This window comes from Tenrec ecaudatus, chromosome 1, assembly GCF_050624435.1.
Source record: "Tenrec ecaudatus isolate mTenEca1 chromosome 1, mTenEca1.hap1, whole genome shotgun sequence".
NCBI lineage: Eukaryota > Metazoa > Chordata > Mammalia > Afrosoricida > Tenrecidae > Tenrec > Tenrec ecaudatus.
Window position 1 is genome coordinate 39,374,616 of NC_134530.1, and position 25,119 is coordinate 39,399,734.

At 51.4% G+C, this 25,119-nt stretch overlaps 1 protein-coding gene across 1 annotated transcript in view; it reads left to right on the forward strand.

Moving 5' to 3' along the window:
- FBLIM1 (filamin binding LIM protein 1) overlaps positions 1-22,977 on the forward strand; it is a 36,644-nt gene extending 13,667 nt beyond the window's left edge. Inside the window, exons 4-9 of the mRNA XM_075550946.1 lie at positions 5,326-5,507; positions 6,079-6,196; positions 10,166-10,335; positions 16,279-16,457; positions 17,170-17,287; positions 21,458-22,977. Of these exons, the coding sequence (XP_075407061.1) occupies positions 5,326-5,507; positions 6,079-6,196; positions 10,166-10,335; positions 16,279-16,457; positions 17,170-17,287; positions 21,458-21,571 (881 nt within the window). The 3' untranslated portion in view covers positions 21,572-22,977. The remainder of the gene's footprint in view (positions 1-5,325; positions 5,508-6,078; positions 6,197-10,165; positions 10,336-16,278; positions 16,458-17,169; positions 17,288-21,457) is intronic.
- The last annotated feature ends 2,142 nt before the right edge of the window (positions 22,978-25,119 follow it).

Below are 25,119 nucleotides of genomic sequence, written 5' to 3' on the forward strand. Positions count from 1 at the left end.
TTTTTTTTTTATGTCTTACACTGACTGGTGTCTCTCTTCACCCACTTTTCTGTTGTCCATCCCCAGGGAGGGGGTTATATGTAGATCAGTGTGATCAGTTCTCCCTCTCTCCTTCCACCTTCCCTTTCCCCTCCTGGTATCCGCTACTCTGATTGTTGGTCCTGAGGGGTTTATCTGTCCTGGATTCCCTGTGTTTCCGGCTCTTATCTGTACCCATATACACGCTCCTGGTGTAGCTAGATTTGTAAGGTGGAATTTGGGTCATGATAGTGGGGAGGAGGAAGCATTAAAGAACTAGAGGGAAGCTGTGTTTCATCAGTGCTACACTGCACCCTGACTGGCTCATCAATTCCTTGTTACCCTCTGTAAGGGGATGTCCAGTTGCCTACAGATAGGCTTTGGGTCTCCACACCTCCCCCCCTCATTCACATTGATACAGTTTTTTTGTTGATGCCTGATCCCATCGACACCTCACGATCACACAGGCTGGGGTGCTTCCTCCATGTGGACTTTGTTGCTTCTCAGCTAGATGGCCACTTGTTTATCTGCAAACCTTTAGGGGGCTTCTTCTTTAGGGCTGCCTTCCTCTTTACCACGCAGCGTGGCCTTCTCCAAGGATTGGTGTCGCCTGATAATGTATTCAAAGTACATGAAGTCTCACCATCCTTTCTCGAAGGTGGATTCTGGCGGATCTTCCTCCAAGGCAGATTTGTTTGTCCTTTGGGCCGTCCATGGTACTGTCAACATTCTTCACCAGCACCATGCAAACGCATTGCTCTTCCTTGGTTAATGTCTAACTTTCACATGGGTATGAGCAACTAAAAACATCATGGCTTGGGTCAGGCACACCTGCATGTTTAATATACTCACGGTGTTGTGTAAACATTACCTCTGTCAAGTTTGAAACAGTTTCTTTTTTAAATCATTTTATTGGGGGCTTGTACAACTCTTATCACAATCCATCCATCCACTGTGTCAAGCACATTTGTACACATGTTGCTATCATCATTCTCAAAACATTTGATTTCTACTTGAACCCTTGGTATCAGCTCCTCATTTTCCCCCTCCCTCCCCACCCCCGTCCGTCATAAACTCTTTTTTTGTTTGTTTGTTTTTCTTTTTTAATCATTTTATTGGGGGCTCGTGCAGCTCTAATCACCATCCATACATGCTTCCATTGTGTCATGCACATTTGTACATATGTTGCCATCATCATTTTCTTTTTTTTTTTCAATTTGTCCATTTTATTTTATTCAAACCTTTTTTTTTGTTTTATTTTTATTTATTTATTTTTAAAATTTATTTATTTTAACAATTTATTGGGGCTGATACAATTCTTTTCACAGTTCATACATATACATACATCAATTGTATAAAGCACATCTGTACAGTCTTTGCCCTAATCATTTTTTTTCTCTTTTCTTCTTTTACATTTTATTAGGGACTCATACAACTCTTACCACAATCCATACATATACATACATCAATTGTATAAAGCACATCCATACATTCCCTGCCCCAATCATTCTCAAGGCATTTGCTCTCCACTTAAGCCCCTTGCATCAGGTCCTCTTTTTTTCCCCCCCTCCCTCCCCATTCCCCCCTGCCTCATATGCCCTTGGTAATTTATACATCGTTATTTTGTCATATCTTGCCCTATCTGGAGTCTCCCTTCCCCCCTTCTCTGCTGTCCCTCTCCCAGGGAAGAGGTCACATGTGGATCCTTGTAATCAGTTCCCCCTTTCCAACCCACTCACCCTCCACTCTCCCAGCATCGTCCCTCACACCCTTGGTCCTGAAGGTATCATCCATCCTGGATTCCCCGTACCTCCAGCCCTCATATGTACCAGTGTACAGCCTCTGTCCTATCCAGGCCTGCAAGGTAGAATTCGGATCATGGTAGTTGGGGGGAGGAAGCATCCAGGATCTGGGGGAAAGCTGTGTTCTTCATCGGTACTACCTCGCACCCTAATTAACCCATCTCCTCTCCTAAACCCCTCTATGAGGGGATCTCCATTGGCCGACACTTGGGCCTTGGGTCTCCACTCTGCACTTCCCCCTTCATTTGATATGATATATATATACATATATACACATACATATATACATATACACATACATACACACACTTATATCTTTTTTTTTTTTTTGCATGATGCCTTATACCTGATCCCTTGGGCACCTCGTGATCGCACTGGCCGGTGTGCTTCTTCCATGTGGGCTTATTTGCTTCTGACCGTCATAAACTCTTGATAATTTATAAATTATTATTATTTTGTCATGTCTTACCCCGTCCGATGTCTCCCTTCACCCACTTTTCTGTTGTCCGTCCCCCAGGGAGGGGGAACGTTTTCATCACTCCACAAAGAAAGCTGTGGTGGCACTATGGTGACGTCCCTGCCACCTTACAGTTAAAGAAAGAGAGGCCTGAGCCCCTTCAGCAGTGACTCCCTGCTTCCCACTCCGGCCCCTCATCTGGGAGCAACCACTAATCTACTTTCTGTCTCTGCATTTACCTACTCCAGATATTACATATATAATTTAAATTCTTGTATAATTTTTCTACTATCCACATTGAGAAAAGGTGAAACAAGTGACAGCAATCTTAATAATCTAGTTCATATAGAAATCAGTGTATCAAAGTATAATTTAGCATGTAATCAATATGAAAATTATGAGTGAGATACTTCACATTCCTTTTCTTCGTACTAAGGCTTACAGTGTGGCTCAGGCTTGACTAACCACCTTGCTCAGCAGCCACACGTAAGGATGGATAGCGCACATGTCTGTATTGTACGCTCTGCTCTCTCGTGAGTCTCTAATTCCAGGCCACTCCCTCCACCCCACCATACCACTGACTGGTTGCAGAAGCAGGGTCAGGTCCTGCAGAATGCTCCACATTTTCTGCGTTTGTCTCTTTGCTTCCTTGTGGTCTCCTTGAATTTGCCCCTCTGTCTTCCATGTTTATTAACAACGGAGCTCACCTCGAGAAACCTATTTGATTGAGGTTTTTGTCTTTTGAAAACACCTTTTCTAAGCGATGCCCATAGGTTCCTGATACAGCGTGACCACTGGTGTCTGCTAAGGTGTCTGTTGATCTTTGGGTCTGGGCAGTGACAGCCTCACTCCTCTTTAGAAAAGTTCCCCACTAGCTTTTGTTTGATCGCATGCTTCCAACCTTGTCCCCAGAGACAGACAGATCTAATAACAGGAGCCCTGGCCAGCACAAAGAAGGCCACTGTGATGTCACAGTGTTCTCTGTTTTACTTCTCTCGTTCTAATGTCCATTGAAACGGCACTCAGAAACTCACAGGCAAAACTCCACGGTTAAAGGCTTTGTGAAGGAAGTTAACAAGCTGTAGGGCCGGTTAGAAATGCCCAGGGTGGAGCTGTTGATCAGGACCTGTTAGAACCTTCTGTCAAGTCAAATGCCTGAAGGGCATGAACTCCTCTGCTCTGAGCCTCAACCCCCAAGCATTCAGCTTACACTCTGGGTCGGCAAACCTAGTTCCTTGAACTCAGTGCCCAGAGGCACCCCTCCCCAGTAAGCCTCAGCCCGAAGGCTCTCAATTCCACTTCTGTGAGTCAGCCAGCCCAAGTGCCCGGAGACACCCACTCCACCAGCCAGCCTCCTGCACAAAAGCACGCACCCTGCTCCATGGATTGGCACATCCATCACTCTCTCCCAGGCTCTGACTCCTGGTCTGCTGCTCCTCTGCTGGTGTAGCTGACATCGGGATCCAGGAGGTGCATTGCGTGGGGATCCAGGGTCCACAGGACATGCTCCACTCTGGCTCTTGCCTGCTTCTCAGAGGACTCAGTTTATACCCAGCAGGATGACATTCCAGGGAATCCTGTGGGCATTTACTCACAGGTGAATCCTATCCATATCTTCCTTCATCCTTGCGCCAAATCCATGCGGGAAAAGATTGTTTGGTGGGAATTACAGACTTTGGCTAGAAAAGCCACCTTAAAAACCCACTGCCTCTGCCGGCGCCACTGAGCAGATCCTATTAACCCTTGCTGTGCCCGTGGTCAGTAGTGAGGGCTCACTCAGCAAGTTATAACTATGTTTACACCTGAGAGCCTCCATGGGTCAGGGAGGGAGCCTGGGTAGCCGCGGGCCATAAAGACGGTGGTCCAGACCCACCACCTTTCCACAGGAGGAAGGTGAGGCTGGTGCTCCTGTCCAGACATATAGGCGGAGGAACCCGATGGCGCTGCCTGACCTCTGCTGGGTCAGCCGGCTCTATGGGTCGTGACTTGATGGCAGTGCATGGGCTGGGGATGGATCCGAGTAGGCTGCGTGCTTACCTAGCTGAGTGGAGAAAGGGGGAAACTGAAGAATGACCAGGAGCCCGTCACAGACCAGCTGCCACCCGTGAAAGCGGGGAAGGTGCGGTTGGAACTTTCATGTAGTGTGGGGGGAGGTGAGAGGGGGACCGTCTGGCCCGTGGGCCCTTTCAGGCCCAGGAAATCAAGACCAGTTACCATCACGGACCTCACCTCAGAGAAGCAGTTCCACCCATCACCTTAGGGGTGAGTTACTGAAATGTGGGACCAGATAGAGCCGGTAAAGTTTTAGGCTGATAATTTTGCATGGCCCTCGAATGGGGTTATAAATATCAATAGCCCTCAGCAGAATAAAATTCCCCACCCGTGATGCTACGCCGGATTAGTGAGCTTGGCTTGTAATTTTGAGCCGATACTTTGGTGGAATGTTCTCAAAGTCAGGACAGGGGCCTGACTTCAAAGCCAGCCAGGGTGCTGTTTTCTGGAGCTGGGTGTCTGCCCAGCCTGAAGCTGTTCTCAAAGTGGGCTGCCTGCACGTGATCATCAGCATGACCTCGAGAGCTCTGTGGCTTCAGGTGACCGGGCCCCTCGCACAGTGTGGCTCTGCAGGCCAGGGGCTGGCCCATTTCTAACAGCGAGGCTCCCTGGTAGTGCTGATACTGCCGGGCCAGAGAAAACTCTGAGAACCCTGGCTTGGGGATGAGGCTCCATCGGTATCTTAGCAAGGGCTCCCCAGGAGGGATTCTGGGACTCCAGCCCCCTGGTCAGGGCTGTCTGACATGAAGGACATGGACAGCTAGTATTTGTGTGGCGTCATCTCATAACCCTAGGCTGGGATGACCCATTTCTCTCTATGGAGCAAACGGAGATGTGGAGAAGTGTAAGTCTTTATGTAAGGACACAGAGCACGTAAATGACCCTGGTGAGCCTGTACCGGAACCCTCCGCCACCACTCCCTCTGGCTTTTTGGGTAGTGGACACCTCAGTCCCCCTTAGAGGCACTGGCCAACTTCCCTCCCCTTCTGGTTTCAGGGTGTCCTCCCCCTCCTGCCCTGGGCAGTGAGGACTCACTTCTGGATCTGGACCTCCTCCCCCCTCCTCCTCCACCGCTACCGGCATACCTGCCGCCTACAGAGGAAGAACCCCTTGGCCCAGTGGGGGCGTCACTCCTTGCGGACTTGGAGAAGCTGCAGCTGCCCCCGCCCCCTCCACAGGTACCAAGCTCGGGGTTCCCAGCCCAGTGCTGTGAGTAGGGAGAAAGAGTTGGAATCTTCTGGCTCTTTCAAGGGTGATAAGTCATGTGGTTTATGCCTCTGCTGCAGGACAGCCCCTCTCTGAAGCTCTTCCAGATGAGTGACATGGGGCTGATTTTCAAGGTCCCTCTTGGGGTAGAAAGAATTACCATAGCCTGTCTACCCTCGGCCACCTTCATCTGCCCCAAGGTCGTCATTTCCCGATATCTAGCCCAAATCCCACATGCTGCATAAGAAATCCATCTTGAATCCTCTGCCCTTGTAGAAACGGGAGGGGAGAGCGGGTTACAGGTTCTACTTCCATCCAAGGCTCTAGGGAACACACCTTACAAGTAAAAGAAGTCGCTGTGTAGGTGGAGGAAGTTGCTACCCCGTTCCTGCTGAGAGACCTAGGACAAGCTGCCTGCTTCCCTGGGCCTCTGTTTCCTCCTTAGCACAGGGCGACTCGGGGTGTGCCTCGGGGCTTGGGGCTGAGAGGGTTTCCTGGGTCACCACTGGATGAATCTCCTTTAACTCTCCTCCTCTGTCTCAGTTCCCGGCTGAGGGCCTTCCACCCCAGCCTCAGCCTGGTCACCTCAGACCCACGGAGGAGGAGCTCCCCCCTCCCCCAGAAGAGCCTGTTGGTGTCCCAGAGAAGGAAGCATCTGCAGGTATGGGCCCGAAGGGTTGTGGGGTTGGAGGGGTGGGCGGTATCCCCAGCTTGGAACTAGGAGAGTGAGCCTAGGGTCTGACCAGCCCATGTTCCAGGGCTAAGCCTTGCATTTGGGCATCTATTCTTTATCACCCTAGCTTGGTTCTTTTACCAATTTAAAACCCATTTAAAATATTCATCAGCAAACTTTGCTAGGTTAGCCACAAAAATGCCTTCAATTAATCACGACAATCTACGTATAACCCCCTCCCTGGGGGATGGATGACAGAAAAGTGGGTGAAGGGAGACATCGGTCAGTGTAACACATGAAGAAATTATAATTAAATGTTCAAGGGTTTGGGAGGGAGGGAGGGAGGGGAAAATGAGTCGCTGATACCAAGGGCTCAAGTAGAAAGAATATGTCTTGAAAACGATGATGGCAACAAATGTGTTTGACACAATGGATGCATGGATGGATTGTGATAAGAGCTGTATGAGCCCCCCAATATAATGATTTAAGAATTTAATTAATTTTTAAATGCCTTGAATTAAAACAAAAATACATCTTGCCCTTACCTAGTGCAAAACGAAAAATGTGAAAGGGCACATAGAGAAAAATCCCCCTCCCGCCTCAGACCTGCTGCGTAGCCCACTGGCTTCGGCTGAGCCTGTCTTTCCAGCGTGTTTTAAGTGCCGTCCTCCCATTTTGTGTGAGTGTGTGTGGCAGGAGGGCAGCTTTAACACCTTTCCATACCTTGGTTATATGTCCTCTCCCGTGTTCAACTTGTTTTCACAACCAGACGTTGAGCTCCGCCCTCCTTGGCTCTGCCATCTCTTCATAAACCAAGGAGTTCATTTCCCATTTGGGCAGCTGTTCTTTTTGCTTTTCCCAACTTTGCATGCTTGCGTTTTCCGGTTGCCCCGATCGCTGTTCAATGTTTAAAGTAATTCATGTTCTCTTTGTTGTTACTGAGACTGTATGGCAAAACACCTCCCAGTTCTCTCCAAACAGCAGTCCGTTCTATGCCGACGGGCCCTGCGCTTCTTCCCTTCCTGTGGCTCCAAGAGCCTTCCACATCAGGATTCGAAGCAGCTGGCACAGTGGATGGATGCATTGTGATAGGAGTTGTCAGAGCCCCCAGTAAAATGATTAAAAAAAAAAAAAAAAAAGAATTCAAAGCAGCACCTTCGTCTTGTTCACAGCTGCTTAGCATGCCTTGGTTCAGATGTACTTAAATGCATATATTACTTCTTTTATGTTCTCCCTGCTTTAAAGAAAAACTATGCTAAAATATGTACATAGATATCAATAAATAAGACATGGCAGCCAGGTATGCTGGATGCACTGCTGCTGGGGGGGCCCCCACATCTAATGCCCTGGAATCATCTTTAAACCTTGAATGAAAGCGATCCCATCGGACCATCGTTAAACTACACAACAGGTTAGCCCAGTTCACAAAGCATGTTTGCCTTGAGTATTCGTATGCTTTTATAAAGAATTGGCTGAGTTTCGGTGGAGAGTGCTCATCTAACGCGCAGAGGAGCGATGAAGCAGCAGAGAGTCTGGCTTCCTGGTTCTGACGTGGTAGGGACAGCGGGTGTGAGGATGGCGATACCATTGATGGGCATGCCGATGCCACTGACCTGCGCCTGGAGAACTCATAAACAGATGTGTGTTTGGTTGTGTATATTGCCAAATGTAGTATGTATATATAGCAAACATAAAAGTTGTTATTCAAACCATTTTTTACATGTGCAATTCAGTGGCATCAAAAAATGTTTACCATGTGGTACAGCCATCTCAACATGGAGAGTAACAGAAACCCAACCCCCTTTAACAATGTTTCCCTTTGGCTCCTCCCCCCTGCACCAGGTAACTTTACTATGCAGTCGCCTTGATGCAGTGAGTTTCCAGTTGGGTCACTAACCTCAAGGTCAGCTGTTCAAAACCCCCAGGCACTCCTAGGGAACAAGATGAGGTTTTCTGCTCTTATAAAATGAGTTACAGCCTCAGAGACCCACAGGGAGAGTTCTACTCTGTCCTGTAGGGTCTTTGTGAGTCAGACTGGGCTCAACACTAGAGAGTGATTCTAAATACATCATTTAAGTGGGAATCTAGGCGATTGTCCTTTTCTGTCTGAGGTATTTCACTGGGCATCATGTTTTCAGGTTGTATCCACATTGTGGCATATATCAAAAGTTCATTTTCCCAAAAGTGTGGTAAGTGTACCTGCCAAACACCGTCGGTTTCAGTGCTCCGCACATGTGCAGTTTAGAGGCATGCACCGAGCTCATACTGTTCAACCGGCACGGTCCGCAGCTCCACCGCAGAAAGCTTTGGCCGCCTGCTCCCACAAAGAGTGTAGCCTGAAAAGTCCCGCGGAGCAGGAACCAGGGCCCTGACGGCAGCCTGGAGTGACCCTGCCTAACTTCACACTTGTCACATTCCCCGTCCCACCGGCCATGGAGAAGAGTCCTCGTCTACGTCCTTGCCAGCACTTGCTTTCCATGTGGTTGGATCACGGCCCTGGGAGTGGGGTGCGGTGGCTTCTCCTTGGGGATTTGATTTGCGTTTTCCTAATGATGCGTGCCCATGAGGTCTCTGCGCGTGTTAGCTATTCATGTAGTCTCCCCCAGGAAATGTCTCTTGTTGTCTTTTGGTGAGTAGGTCGAGGTCTTTATGGATTCTGGGTATGAAGGCCTTCCCTCCCACATACGGTTCCCAAACATTTTCTTCCACCCTATGGTTGTGTCTGCACTTAAAAAAAAATTAATGTTTTATCACAATGTTTTATCCATACATATATGTTTTATCCATACATGTAAAACATAATGTTTTATCCATACATATATCGATTGTGTCAAGCACATCTGTACATTCATTGCCCTCATCATTCTCAAAACATTTGCTCTCTCTCCACTTGAGCCCTTGGCATCAGGTCCTCTTTTTTTCCCCTCCCTTCCTACTCCCCCCTCCCTCATGAACCAGTGATAATTTATCAATTATTATTTTGTCTTATCTTGCTCTGTCCCACGTCTCCCTTCACCCCCTTTTCTGTTGTCCATCCCCCAGGGAGGAGGTCACATGTAGATCCTTGTAATCGGTTCCCCCTTTCCAACCCACTTACCCTCTACCCTCCCAGTATCGCTCCTCACACCTCTGGTCCTGAAGGTGTCATCCACCCTGGAGTGTCTGCACTTTGTTGCTAAATTTTTTTTTTAATGCAGAAAAGTTGAACACTTATAGTTTTTTGGCTTGGTTGTTTTGAGAAGAGACATGGCAAATGCACACCCGTAGTTCGGTGTCCTCGTGGCTGACTGCCCCTCCTTCATCAGCGCGGGGTCACAGCCCCGGGAGCGTGCGGTCTAATCTTCCAGTTGCTGCTGTCAGTTTGATCGCTGACAGACAGATCCTAGGAAGAGCATAATGCTCGGGTATTCTTGATCAATTTAACAATCTTTGGACTTTAAGAAAACATCAGGCTATCTCTAGAGAAAGTTTTGAATTTCAGTGAAATGCTCTTTATCTATTTAGCCCCATTGTTTTTTTTTTTTAAAGAAAGCATGAACAATTGCATTTTATCTTGTGTGTGTGTGTGTGTGTGTGTGTGTGTGTGTGTGTGTGTTTCGGTAGGTTATTTTTTTCGCGCATCGACTTTATGGGGATATAATTCACACATCCTACAAGTGACTAGTTCAGTCCCATGAAGAAAGAAGAGTTGTGCAGCCACCACCACAGTCAGTTTTAGAACATTCTTTCCATGGTGTGCTCCTTGCGTTAGGAGCTTCCTGTTTCCCTCCACCCTCCCTGCCACCGCCGGGAACCATGAATCCAGTCACTGTCTCTGCAGGTTGACCTGGCCCGTTGCTTTATGATGGTGCTTCTCCTGTGAGGAAATGCAGACCCCCTCACCCACTCACCAACTCCAAGACATTGGTGGTGGTGACTAGGCAGGACTGGTGACAACCTGTGTCTCTTCCACCCTAGATGTCTGCGGCTTCTGCCACAAGACCGTGTCCCCCCGAGAGCTGGCTGTGGAAGCCATGAAGAGGCAGTACCATGCCCAGTGCTTCACCTGCCGCACCTGCCGCCGCCAGCTGGCCGGGCAGAGTTTCTACCAGAAGGACGGGCGGCCCCTCTGTGAGCCCTGCTACCAGGTAACCCCCTGTGGCAGACCTCTAGGTGCCAGGCACCACAAGCTGGAAGAAATGATGCCACTCAACCCCCACGACAGTCCTGGCAGATGGGCACCCCTGAGTCACTTCACAGGTGGCTGCGGCACCGAGGGGGAGGCACTCAGCTCAGGGGTGTTGTGTCCGTGGGCTGCAGCCACAAAGGACACAGACAACCCTGAGTCAACGCGGCGCACATCTATCTCTTCCAAGCTGGGAGTTCAGAAGTCCAGAATCATTCAGTGGGCACAGCCAGGGTGTTTGCCGACCTGCCGTCCTGTCACAGACGCTCGGTTCCATTCCTTGTATCTTTTGGCTCCTAGCCCCATCCGCCATCTTCAGAGCCCACAGCCTAGCATCTTGCTTCAAGTGGTCGCACTGCCTATCTTCTGGGTCACTTCTCCCTCAGCCTCCACTTGTAAAGACCCTGTGATTACAGTGGGCCCACCCCGATCATCCAGGATCACGTCCCCCCTCAAGACAAGAGCTTTAATCACAAAGTTACTAGTGCATGCAAGGTCACGCTCACAGGTGCCAGGCATCAGGCTTTGCCACACCGGATCACACGGTAGAAGGAAATGGAGCTGGGATTCTACCTCGGGCCTGTCTGGGTCTGGAGAGTGCTGATGGTCTTGCCCCAATCCCACCTAAAGCTGCGGGGTTCCAGGTGCAGGATGTCACAGGAGGCCCTTGTCTAACTTCTGAGTACCAAGCAACACGGGGAAGAGTGGTGTGAGTTCCTCGGTGGCTTTTGGTTGTCGTGTCTTCAGTGTGGTTTCTAGGCCCCTCAGAGTTGTGCCAGCACCTGGCTGTACGTCCCTCGGCCTCACCTTGTTCATCGGTGGCACTCAGCAAGCTACTGCTGTGTTTTGTCTTTTAACTTTTTTGGTTTTTAGGTAAGGTGACCAGACGTCCCACTTTTGGCGGGACAGTCCCGATTATTAACAATGTTTCCTGTGTCCCGCGGCGTTTTTAAAAAGTCCCGATTTTTGGAAAGAATGCACGACAAGCTAGGGTATACGGTTTTCAGCTGCCATGTGGCTATTTCACCAGGATGTGAGTTTTATCCATGGTGTCCCGCTGGTGTCCCGCTTTACCAATGTTCAAATCTGGTCACCTTATTTTTAGGTGAAATTTTCCCATCCCAACGAGGTGGTTTGGCATTGACGCTCACTTCCGTGTGTCAGTGCCCTCATTCTGTCCATTGATGGGGCTTCCCTGCCCTCCGTGCTTTCGCATCTGGGCTTCGGGCTAAGTGTTGACCATTGGTCTCCTAGAGTTGGTTCGTTGAAGCCTCGGCTCCCAGACTTGACTGGTCACTGAAATCACCTGGGCGTCTGGGGGAAACGAAAGGCCCCTGGGCTCTCTGCCCTCAGAATCTCGAGAGAGAGGAGCCCAGGCATCTGTGGTGGCACCAGATCACCAGGTGATTCCAATCATCAGCGAAGTTTGGGAACGTAGGGTTTAAAGGAATCCAGTCCCGAACCGTCGGGTTCTTCCGTTTGGTCTCAGGCCAGATGAGGCTGTAGGTCCCGTGGTTATCTGCGTCCTTTGTCCCTATTGCTTTTTTTCTTAGCTGGCTGCTCACAAGGTTTTAAGACCCTGGACACTGTCCACCGTCCATCAAAGTAGCCTGTAGCGCATTAGCTGAATGAACTGTACTGTGCCAGCTGACAAAGCGGTGCCACAGACTGTAGTCCTGTAAGCCAATGCCAGGAGGTAGGTGAGCGTGCCTCGGAGGCTGGTTGCAATAGAGCCCAGGGGCCTATGTTTTCACCTGACTCCCGCGAGTTCCAGTCATCAACCTGGTTTGGGAATCTAGGCATGCTCTGTCCTCCAATTCATCCCTGTTATGTTACATGGACTCCTCCTTACTCCTTATAGCCGAGATGTTTCACAGCTTCTTTGCTATTCTTTAGAGCGGGACGGCATCCCATTACAGGAATGCACTACAGTTTGATCGATTCCTCGGTTGGTGAGCACTTAGGTGGTTTCTGCCCTTTTGCTCTTGTCATAGGCTGCACTGAACACTGATGTGCGTGTGTCTATTTGTGTCACTCTCCTACTTCTCCAGCATCTACACTTAGGCGTGTGATGCTGGTCATGGGGTGTGTCTATTTCTAGCCGCCCGAGGAAGTTACATTCTTTTTTCCATTGTGCTTGTGCTATTTTGCAATCCCACCAGTGTCCGAAGGGGCTGCAGAAAAGTTCATGGGAAAATGCCGTCATCTTTTAATTCCATTATCCACAACATCTGAAGCCCCTTTGTCTGAGTCCCCGTCTCCCCACCACGTCACCAGCATTGGATTTTCAGTGTTGTTGCTGTGGTTTCATCAGTGCCGGGTTTGCAGGGGTGAGGTAGGCTCTGATTGTAGTTACGATTTGCATGTCTCTATCGAGAGCGATCACAAACATCTCTTCGTGTATTTATTAGCCATCCACGGCCCCTTTTCTTAAACTAAGGTTCGTATTGTTTAACTCCTGCTGTGATTTGGGGGTGAGGGTTGGACACTTGGGTTTTCCAGTCAGCAGAGTATGCACAGTCGCCCCACATGCTTCCTGCTCCACCCCATGCACACTTTCCATTCCCAGTCTTCCTTCGTGCCTCATCCTTCCATCCTTCCAGCCTCTGGCTGTCGTTCTGGGCAGATGCTGCCCTGTGGTTTCGTATGGCTGATTGCTCTGGGGAGTGCATTCCTCCCTGCTCTTTGTTTGCTTTGTAGGCCTCTCCCTTGTTTGGTTGAAAGTTAAGCCCTGGAAGTGTCTAAGGGCCAAGCCTCTGGGCACCATTCATCCCTATCTGACCAGGAAGCCAGAGAGAGAGAGGGAGAGGGAGAGGGGTTTTCTTCCCTGTCTGCCCAGAACCTCCTAGTGCGATCCATTTCAGGGCAGTTGGCCATGGTAGCTGGGCACCCTCTAGTTCTTCTGATCTCCAAGCCCTGGTGGCTGGGTACATTTTCTCTTTTTTGCTTTTGATACATATAATTATGGGGTGCATTGGGGAAATTGATGGGTTATAGTTCTGGTGAGAAATACAGTCTCTGCCATGCCTGCAGGGAGGCCGTTCTCTGGCCCTCAGCCTCTTGGCCTGGCCTCTGCCCCACTGGGCCAAGGTTACAAAGCTCTTCGAGAGCTGCCAATAAGTACACAAATGGCATGCTACTCTACTATAAGGCTCAACCTGATGGCACCAAGCTCCAGCTCCATGGTTCAGCAAACAGCTTCCCCATTTACGTGCCCAGAGCATCCTACTCCACAAGTTAGACTCCTGCCCACAGCACTCAGTTTTACTTTCTTTGTGGACTGCGAAGTCCACCACTCTGTCTCAGGTTCTGACTCCTGCTTCTGCTGCTGCTTCTCTGGTATCAAAGCTGTCTTCTGGACCAAGGAGGAATCTCAAGGTGCAGGAATCTCAAGGTCTAAAGCAGGTGTCCTCAAATTAAGGCCCGCTGGCCAAATGTGGCCCGCCAAGGACATTTATCCAGCCCACCAGGTGTTTTTGCCTCGTTGTTTGTTTGTTTGTTTACTTTAAAATAAGATATGTGCAGTGTGCATAGGAATTTGTTATAGTCTGACCCTCCCACAGGTCTGAGGGACAGTGAACTGGCCCCTGTTTTAAAAGTTTGAGGACCCCTGGTCTAAAGGATGCCCTCCACTTGTGTCTCTTCTTGCTTGCTGGCAGTGAGACCCTCCTTCCTGTTTGTGAGATGGCTGGTCTTAAGCCCAGCAGGATAACAATTATAATTAACCCTGCTAACAATCACTCACAGCTGAGTCATATAATCCATCAGCACCTTTCCCCCTCCCACCTTCTTAAATAGATGAGAAAACAAAGTTTGATTGGTGGGAGTAACAAAGGCTAATGAGCCCTGGTGGCATAGTGGTTAGGTGTTCTGCTGCAGTCTGCGAGGTCAGTAGTTCAATACTACTGGCTGCTCCTTGGGAGGGCTTTCTGCTCCCATAAAGAATTACTACCTCAGAAACCCACAAGGGCAGTTCTACCCTGCCCTGTAGGGGCAGGATCAGTGGACCTGGCATTGAGTTGTTGAACAAAGGCTGTAGGAGAAGATCCATATGAAGTAATTCACTGCCCCACCTGCTGTTTCCTCCAGGTGATTCTCCCAACAAATCCTGGCTCAAGGGATGGTGGGGACCTCCTCTCTGATGGAGTGTCTTGTTCGTGTCCTTTGCCCGTTTTTAATTAGTTCATTTGTCTTCTTGTTGTGGAGCTGCTAAAGCTTTCTGTGTATTTTCAAGATTGATCCTTGTCAAATACGTGGTTGCCAAGGATTGTTTTCCAAGTTTCTGGGTTCCCTTTTTACTCCCTTGGTGAAACCCTCTGATGAACAGAATCATTTCTTTTTCAGGAGGCTCCAGTGCTTCTGGTTTGTCTTGTGTTGTATGTACGACTGGCGCTGGGCTTCCAGTCCAGTTGTGCTGAGAGTTCGAACCCTGCTCTGCCCCTGTGCTGCCTCCAGGAACTGTATTGTTTGACCGCAGCCTCTAGGTGTCTGATCCACCTTGACTTCATTCGCTTTTGTGTATGGTGTCCGGTATGCACCCTGACTTATTTTTCCAGTTCTGTCAGCACCGTTTATGAAAGAGACTGCTGCTTCCGCAGCAAATGGGTTAGTTGGACCTTCTGCAAAAGGCAGGTTGCCCATGGGCAGGTGGATTTACCTCGTAGTTCTCTGCCATCTGCATTCTAGACAGGTGTCTCGTGCACACTGGAGTTGGAGAAATACTGATTTGTGGGATCTGGAATATTTGGAGTTCATACTACCAGGAAGATGGAACAGTCTGATCACAGCCTTTTGATGGCTTTAGCCACAGCTAGGGAGGAGGCACTGCGGGAAGAGGCTGGCCCTCGGTCTACCCTGTCTCTCTGCCTCTTCCCCATCAGTATAACCATGAAGATGTCCCCACCTTCTTCCCTCTGCTCAGAGCCAGGCATGGGGGAGACGGCACGAGGGTGGTCTATGACTATGGGTCCTCAAACTACTGACCTCGGGCCACATGCTGCCCGCTGAGGACATTTATCTGGCCTGCTGGGTGTTTTTGCCCCCTTTGTTTTTTACTTCGAAATAAGATATGTTCAGTGTGCATAGGAATTTGTTCATAGTTTTTTTTTAAAACTATAGCCCGGCCCTCCAATGGTCTGAAGGACAGTGAATTCACCCGCTGTCTAAAAAGTTTTAGGACCCCTGGTCTATGATCAGAGAGAGAAGAGCCCTCCGAGGGGGGTGGGAGAAGCGAGAGCCTTACCTGGAGACTGGAGTGCAGGTAAAGCAGGTAACAAGGAACGGAGCAGCCAGAGAGGGAAGGCGCCAACATGTCCAGGACCAAGTGGGAGGGTAGGTAGGAGATTCTTTGTTCTGCCCTGGGATTATATCTGTCTCTCTTTTCCTCTCTCCTACATCCTAAAGGGATTTAAAGCCACTTATACAAATGCATAGCTGCCGCCCACCCCCAAAATAACAATGCATGCAGTGCTAAGAGATATAAAATAATAATTCAAACAGAAGGAAAATGACTGGTGTGTAGAGAAACAGCACCCAAACCTGTTGGATGCAAAGCCCGTCGTGGTTCCTGAAACTATGCCAGCAGCCAGGCGGCAATGAGGACCAAAGTGCGCCGTGGGATTTGAGCTTCCCAACAGCCACGTGAAATCTGCACCCTTTCCAGTTACTGCCTGTAATCCCTCTGGAGATTCCTTGTCCTAACTCTGACGTGTAAAAGAACTTTCTGGATGGGTCCTGGTGGGACACGTACAGTAAGCAAAGAAAGCAAGAGTGTTGAGGCAGGCTTCCTCTGGGTTAGCCAAGGGCACAGTGCCAAGCCTGGTGGTTGTAAGTCATAGGAGCCCCCCTCCTACACCGCTGGCCCCTGGTAGGATGGGGCTCTAAGGCGGCGCCCCTGTGCCCCCAGGACACCCTGGAGAAGTGTGGCAGGTGTGCAGAGGTGGTGAGCGAGCACATCATCAGGGCCCTGGGCCAGGCCTTCCACCCCAGCTGCTTCACGTGTGTGTCCTGCGCCCGCTGCATTGGGGATGAGAGCTTTGCCCTGGACAGCCAGAATGAGGTGTACTGCCTGGACGACTTCTACAGGTACGGGAGGGGCCCGCACACCGGGAGGGCAGGGGGGCACAGAACAAAGGGCCCAGACCCTAGTGCCCAGGCTTGGGTCAGAATGAGATCTGCCAGTTACACACGCACCACATTCTCTTAGATGAGAGGCGCCTTTCATTCCCGAAGCCCTGGTGCCTGGGGCTTACTATGAAGGTCCCCCTTTTCCCACGCTCCCAGCCGCTTCGTGTTGGACCTTCTATTCAAACCCCTGTCCATCTTCCCACTGCGCCTGGCTCTCACCCCCACCCCACCTACCCCCTGAGCTGCCAGGCCAACCGAGGGACATGGATAGCCGTGAGACTGTCCTGCAGACTCCGACCCCGTGAGTCCTTGGGTGGCTCCCCGCCTGCCCCAGGGGAGAGACTGCTGGATCTCTGAGAAAGCAAGCCAGCAGGCGGCGGTGTCCAAGAGGGGGCCCCTGAAAGGAACCCGGTCCACCGAACCCAGGAGAGTTCATGGCTTTCTCTGTCAGGTCAGCATCCCCCAGCTCGGGCCTGGCCACCAAGGGCTAATTATATCCTGGGAAGCAGCGGGGTCTAATTACACAGCGCTTCCCCCCCTCCCCCACTGTCACCTAGCAACGGGCTGCAGCTGCTGTCAGGGAGCAGGAGTCAGCTGTGGCTCTGGCAGCCCAAGTCCATGGTCCTCAGCACCAGCGCCTCCCCAGCCTGCCTTCCCTTTTTCCCTCCAGGAAATTTGCCCCCGTGTGCAGCATCTGTGAGAATCCCATCATCCCCCGAGATGGGAAGGATGCCTTCAAAATTGAGTGCATGGGAAGAAATTTCCATGAAAACTGCTACAGGTGTGAGGTGAGTGAGGAGGGGGGTCATGGCATGCCGCTCCGACGCCAGGCATTCAGCCCGAGTCTCCCTGGTCCCTGCTGGGTGCTGGGTGTGGGACATGCACCCAGGATGGGCTGGGGTCTCTGTGCCCTTGTTACTCACCACCGGGCCAGTAGCAGAGATAAGGAACTAGGGAGAGAATTGCAAATACAGTCTGTGAAAAGGCCCTGGAGTGGCTCAGACGGTGCTCGACTGTTAACCCAAAGGTGAGCAATCCATGTGTGTGTGTTTAAGTTAGTTTATTAATCAGAACTTGTTTGCTAATGATAGAAACCAAACCCATTTTTACAAGAAAGGCAATCTCTTGGCTCATGGGAAGGCTGGTGGTGCCAGGACCTCAAACAACATTAGGGCTCTCACCCAGTCACTTGGCTCTGCCCCCTCTGTGTTCCTAACGGCTGTCATTCACTGTGAGAAAGGACAGGTGGCACCTGGCCACAGATGGCCCAAGCTTACATCCTCCTAGCCTAGAAACCGCAACGAGACACTATCTCATTCAGGAAGCCTGGCAATCCCAGGAAATGCTCTGATTGGCCCAGCTTGGGTCACATGTCCAGTTGGGGCCATTCCCTGTGGCCAGGATATAGTGTGCTGCTCGCTGCCTGGAGATTCCTTAGAGGCGTTGTTAAAACCATTGGATGGGGAGGTGGGCTGAGCTAATGCACAGCACAGGTGCCCTTTCAGGTGGCTGCGGATAAAAGCATGTTTGAGGGCAAAGAGATGGTGACTGTCTATCCTAGAGGAACTAAAGGCATTTTCCTAAAAGAAGTGATGCTTGACTTGGGTTTTGAAAGAGGAGTAGGAGTTTGCCTGATAGGGGAAAGGAAGGCTAGATGGAGGTGGGGGAGCCTGCGGAAAGCCAACGTGGTTGGAGCAAGCCTAGAAAGTCAGGAGTCTCTGGGCGTGGCTACAACAGTGGAGGCCAGGGAGGATGAAAGGGCCAGGGCAGCGGGCTAAGGAGTCTGGGCTGGCTGCAGGGAGGGAAGAGGCTGGAGCTGGGGAGGCTACCTACAAGCTGGTACCATTGTTCCAGCAAGAAATGCCCAGGGGTGTGACACTGATTGTAGCAACAAACGCACAACTCTTCTTAGTATGGTCAAACTGTTGTATGCTATGAGACTTATATGCCAATCATGAAAGAAAATATGGTGAAGCAGTTGCACTCTAGTTTGCTGGGAGTCAGAGTGGACTCAACAGCTGCGATATGCCAGAGGACCAGAGGTACTTGCAATCCTTCATACTTGATCAAAGGGCCCCACATCTCATTTTGTCCAGGGTTCCATAAACTGTGATGCTGGGCCCGCTGGATAGGTTTCAAGAATCCTTACACACACACACACACACACGCCACTGACGTTTCTGCTTTCTCTGATCATGGAGATAAAGGTGACAACTTTTGTGGGTATCACCCCAGTGGGGCATTCCAAGCAAATAGAATCATTCTAAACATTCGGTGACGCATTTAACATTGACTTACACAGATACGTGGGGCCCAGAGACTGCGTCCACTCAGGGTGACCAGGCAAGCTTGGCAGAGAAGTCGACAAATGGCTTCAGTGCTGTGTTGTCTTTTTTAGTTATTGCCCAAGGTCTGGCTGATGATGCATCTTGAAAGAACAGTAGCAGAATCCAAGTACTATTATCGCCACCACAGCCCCAGTAAGGTCCAGGGGTGATTAGCATTTGGGAAGCCTGGCAAGTGAACAAATATAGCCTCCCAATGAACTTGACCAAGGCTACTGAGAAAGCTACCTAGCAAGTCAGAATTTGAACCTGGCAATTGAATTTCCAAAGGGAAGACTTTTAAAATAATATATAGTATTATAACTTTGATAGCGGACCGTCAGTTTGCGTCCACATTGACTGGAGTTGCAGTGACAGACACAGAGGGAACCAGTGTTAGTTACTGAGCTGATTTGCAGGCTCTTCATCCGGATTTCATTTTCTAGGCAACTGTGTGTGGATACGGTCCAGGACATATCCGGTTCCTTTGGCCCAGACAGCCTTGAGCCTGCTGTCGATCCGTACATCTCATGTTCCCATCTCCTCCATGGCAAATTTCCCACTCTCCTGAGTGCCCGAGGGCCCATTTCTTGAAGCCCGGGCCAGGGATGTGCTGTGGCGGCCTCTCAATCACAGCTTGGCCCTTCTCACCTCCCTCCTCTGCGGGAGCCGCGGTGCTGGGACCAGCTTGGGAAGCCTGGCGGGGGAAGGGTCTTGACCTGCACTGGACTGGGGTGCTGCTCCTCCAGGAAGTGAGAGAGGTTTCAAGGAACTGTCCACACTGTCTTTCCAATCCTGCCCTGCTTGGGGGGACATCTTCCTGATTCCCACTGCGGGGGGCAGTCCTCCTTTTTACACGTGGCGGGAGATTCTTAGTGTGTAAAAGGCCTCCTAGGACGGACGTTGCCTATTTGATGCTCATGGGAGTCTTGGGGTGAGACGATTGTCTCCGTTTAAGGATGCAAACCGAGGCTCAGAACAGTGCTCCCAGCCGTGGGTATGTCAGCTGGGTCGCTCCAGTTTCCTGCCACCATTCCTGTTCCCCTCCCGCCCCACTCCTTTGCAGACTTGCTGCAGTTGAGGTGTTTTCTCCACCTTGATTGTCATGTCGGAGAGCACACACCCCCCCCCCTTGGAACAGCGGGTCTGGTGTTAGATGCTCACACAATGTCGCATGGATTATTATGGGAAGTGTGAGTAGAGGTTGTTCTTAGGTGCCATCCAGCTGGTTCCCCGTGTCCAGCCGAACGGAACCCTGCCCAGTCGTGCTTTACCCTCACAGTCCGGCCCACGTGTGTGTTCACTGTTGCAGCCACTGTGTCCCGCCATCCCGCAATAGCCAGGTGGCCCCCGAGAGCCTCTGGTGAAGTTTCAGGGAAGAAGCACATGAGGGCGCCCTACCCAACTAGAAAGCTGCCCAGTTAGCCGGGAAGCAGGGCATGATCTCATTGGCCACCAGTGACCCCAAAGTTCTCTTTGGGAAACACCCCCCCTAGTGGCTAGAGACATGATTGCAGCTTTCATGGAGCCTGGTGGCCTTGTGGTTACAGCAAGATCTGTAGTTCGAAACCACCAGCCACTCCTCCGGAGAAAGCCTGTTACAGGGCCTTTTACTCCCGTAAACTGCTACAGTCTCAGAAACTCATAGAGGTAGGTCTACCCTGCACTAAAGGGTCACTATGAGTTGGCATCAACTCAGTGGCAGTGAGAAAGAGGGTCCCAGCCGTGCCCTACATTGGCGGGTCTCTGGACATGCATGGCTCTCTCCCAGCCCACTCTCTGGCATGGGCCCCGCCCAGAACAAAGTGGCGACTGGAAAAGCTGGCAATGTTCTTGTTTGTGCCGGCCTTGGAGCTGTGTGGGCCTCAGAGCCATGGAAAGCTCCCTCCGCCTGGAGCCTGGAGCCCGGGAAGCAGCTATGTGGCCTGCAGCAGGCCCCGCCCTTCTCTGGACCCCATTTCCCCACCTGTAAAGTGAAGAGACTGGCTGAGTTCACCTGTTCACTTGGCAGATACTTGAGGGGTGTTTGTGCAGTGCCAGCTGCCAGTCTGGGCCGGGGTCTCTAGTAGCCAGCGCTCCTGCTGGGGGAAGCTTGCCTCCTCACAGGGCCTGGGTGGGTTTCACGGTCTTAGCCCCAACTCTCCATAGTCTCTGCCTTTCACTAGAGGGATCACGTGACCGAGTTCTCTTCTCAGTTGCTTGTCCCTCCGCGTTGCTCTCAGTGAGAGCCCTTGTCTGTTTTGTCTGTGCTGTGAAGACCTGGCCAGGTGTGCAGGCAGGCAGGTAGAGCAGCAAGGAGACGCTCATTCTTCCTTAAGGGTGTATTTGTTCACTGGATTTATTTGAGACGCACTAGCCACTGCTGTCAGGTCGGTTCTACCGTGTGGGCCCATGTGTTACAGAGCAGAGCTGTGCTCTGTGGCCCCTCCTGCACTGTAATCTTGACAGACACCCATCACCCGCCCTTTCTGCGGAGACAGTGCTGAGTGGGTTCAAAGGCCACCTGCAGGTTAATGTCAAGTGCAAACCCTCACACCATCCAGGGACCTCAGAGAGGTCTCAATGCTGGGTAGCGCCATGACGGCAGTGCCCATGGCCCGAGTGGCAGCATCCCCATGCCTTTGTCTCCCACAGGACTGCAGTATCCTCCTGTCCGTCGAGCCCACTGACCAAGGCTGCTACCCCCTGAACAACCGTCTCTTCTGCAAGCCGTGCCACGTAAAGCGGAGTGCCGCGGGGTGCTGCTGAGAGCACTCCTGGGGGTGGGCAGCCGTGCCCACTCACCACCCTGCCCCGGCCCCGGCCCTCCCAGGGACCCTTCCCTGACTTGTTTCCTTTCTGCCTCGCTCTTGCTTCCTTTCGTTCTGAGCTGCCACAGGGGCCAGCCGGCTCAGCACCCCTCAGGCACTGGGACTTGCCATGCCCGGAGCATCACACCTGCTGGTCCCGTTTCCAGAGCACTAACCCTGCAGCCGAGTGGTTCTTGGGGGGGCCCCCCAAGGGATGAAGTGCTTGACTGCAAGCAGAAAAGTTGGCTGTTTGAACCTGCCCAGAGGCACTTCGGAAGACAATCCTGGCGAGCTTGATTCGGAAAGATCACGACCTTGAAATCCAGATGGAGCCCAGTTCTTCTCGGCATGGCTCTGCAGGGTCACTGGGAGGTGAAGGTTATTCCACAGCAGCTGACCCCACTGACTGTGGGGTGCAGTGCAGGACTGAGCTGTTTGAAAAAAATCCCAAGGTCCCATATAAGGCACTTAGGGAAAAAACAAACCAACTTGAGGTTGAACCCGTGGCCCACAGGATTCCTTGGATTTGTGGCGGCATGGCCCGGCCCTCACATCTGAGCCTTGTGTGGGAATCGGGATAGCCCAGGGCCAGGAGGGAGCCTGCCCAGCGAGGGCAGGAGGAAAGGGAGATGTCCACACACTCAAGGCTGCTGCCAACACCGGCTCGCTGTCTGCAGTGTGCTGCCGGGGCTCAGACAGGACCTGAGGGCTGCCGGGGACACTGCAGGCTCAGGTGTCCTGTCTGCACCCTGGCAGGCGTCATGCACGCTCTCCCCCGACACACACCGTGCCAGCATGCCATCCTTTCAGCCTCCAAGTTGTACCCCTAGTTCTACCGGGACCCTCGAGCTCAGGTGGCCCTTCCACCACTGCCTCAGCCAAGGTCATGGTTAGAAGATTCTTTTTAAAGACACTGCTATCCTTGCTTGAAGACTTCTTAGACTTGGCTGTGGGGCCTGAAGAAATGAGTCAGAATGGCTTTCCTCCCTGGAGGCGCCCCCTGAATCACATGCACTTCTGAGGACCCACAGGTGTTTTTAAGGACCCTCTGATTCCAATCCTGGAAGGAGTCTTTATTGACCCACCCCCCACCGCCAGAGGGGCATGAGACCAGAGCACAGCTTCTTGCCCTAGACTCAAAGCAAGGAGTCCCAGACTGTAGCCGTTCACATCTCACCCAGCGGTTGTCATAACCAAGGACCACCTGTCCTGTGACTACCCTAAGCTTTTCTTGAAACCAGCCCCTTCATTTTTAGCTCACTTCCAGCTTAAGCCCCCTACTCAGCAGTATACCCACCCAGTCACAAGTTAATATGGATTCCCATTTTTCCCATTACACAGTCAAATAAAGACTTTTAAAGTGTGCCTGAGCTGTCACGGGGGGAAAAAACATGCTGGGGGGAGGCGGGGATAATGGGGGAGCCCTTTGACAGCTTGTGGCACGTGGTTAGGGTGTTCTTGCCAGGAGTGGGCTCCGCTCTGCAGACCAATCAGCTCATCTTCCTCCTCGTGTTCAACAATCAGGACTGGGGCCAGCCACACGCACGAGATGCCCGCGTGCTGACCCTGCACTCCGGTCACCAGCGGTGGGGTTGGCTGCAGGATGTACCCTGTGGGGCCTTCTGCCTGGAGCTACCCTCCTGCTGCAGGGTCCTCCGTGACCACTGGATCCTTTAGCTGGATCCGCATCCACCCACGACGCTTGGTGGGTGGGCCTCCAGAGAGAGGGGTTCCTGGCAAGGAAGCACACTGGACTTGGGGGGATGGGGGGCAGAGGCTCAGGTCCCAGACCTGGCTGGCACTCGGTAGTGTTGGCAATCTCTGAACCTTGATTTTTCTCAGCCATTAAAGGGGAACAATTCAACCCTGGATCAGAGTCGCTGTGATGGCCAGAAACACCAACCGCAGAGACACTGGGTTTGGGACCCCCCCACCCCCCAGTCTTGTGCTGAGCACACGGTTCTGGATCCTGCTCTCCTTTCATCAGCCACCCCGTTGGCCATACAGAAGCAACACGCAAGCTGCATCCCTGGGGGAGCTGGGCGTGGGTGTCTCAGGACATGGGTTTGGGGCGGGGTATTGTAGGGCTGGGGGAGGGGAGGGTGTTGCTCTTCATGGATGCTGTGAAGAGGCAGGGGTCGTGCTGTGATTGGGAAGCTTACTCCCTTTTACCCAGAATGCAGTGGTTCAGCCAGGTAAAACACCCACCAGTAGAATTTTTTTCTTAGCGTTCAGCACACACAAAACCCTCACAAATGCCACAGTTGCCGTGGGCGCAATGCCATGACTTTGCTCCCCTGGATCTGTTAGGAAACCCCCAGCCAACTGTTTGCTAATGATTTCACCACCATTAACCGTAAACTCCGTGTCCTTTAAGGGACAACTCCTCTCTTCCCTCCTCCACCCCCCCCCCCCCGTACCCTTGGTGCCCACTAATACCTTCACTAGCAAGAAAGAAAGCTCACTGCCCTCTTGTCAATGCTGACGCGCAGATTAGGCCAGGGCAGCGCTGTCCCTGTGGGCTTCTGAGACGGCTGCTCTTCACGGGCAGAACGCCTCAGAGCAGCTGGTGGCTTTGAGCAGCTGGTACTTCTCTGTTTCACGGAAGCCAGCACGGACAGTGCTCGGCCTTTCACCACCGACCGACTTCACGAGGTTCAAGACCCTGCCTCGGGCTGGCTCAGTGTGTGCTGGGTGCTGTTGGTGCATCTGTGTACCTGCGGATGGACGCTGAGCTGGTCTCCTTCACAGAGTGACTTGGTCTGATGTTCATGAGTCCTGGGCTGGTTTCCAGTCAACAGGTCACAGGACCTGGCTGCGGAGGCCAGGGAGCATTTTCCTCCTAATCAAAGAAAGGTGTTTTGTAAGCTTGTGTTTACTGCTTTGGGTCCCAGCCAGCGTATGGCCTGCTGGGTAGGTTTGAAGAGGTGCCATCTGGATGACCTTCAGTGGAGATGCCTTTGCCCTCTGAGCTGTACATCTACAAACTGTCCTCTAGGGGCGCTTCTGTGGGGTCTGCAGCCCCAGGTCTATCCTTGCCCCAGAGCTCCCTGCAGACTGAGCCGCCTAATCACTGCTAATCCAGAACGAGGACATCAAACTCAGTCACAATGCAGGCCACCTGGTGCAACAGGCAAGATTCATGTGGCCACGTCACATTTACAAATTTTGTTAAATTTATGTTTTGAAGCGAGGATTCAGGAATATGGATAGGATAATTAAAACACTATTGATATATGTATGGATTGTGATAAGAGTTGTACAAGCAGTTCTGGAATTGGACCCTTCATCTGACCTGAAGGTTGGGAGTCTTGAGACAAAATCCTGCCATTATTCCTTCTTCTCTGGAAGTTGTCAGTCTCAACATTCTCGAGGAAGAAGTCTTTGGGTCTGCCATCTTGGATTCATCAGTCACTGGAACTACTTGATCAAGGGTAAGAGTCAAGACTTAATTCGGAGCTTTGTCAGTCTCTGCAAGTATGAGTTGAAATGGGGAGTAGCATGAAC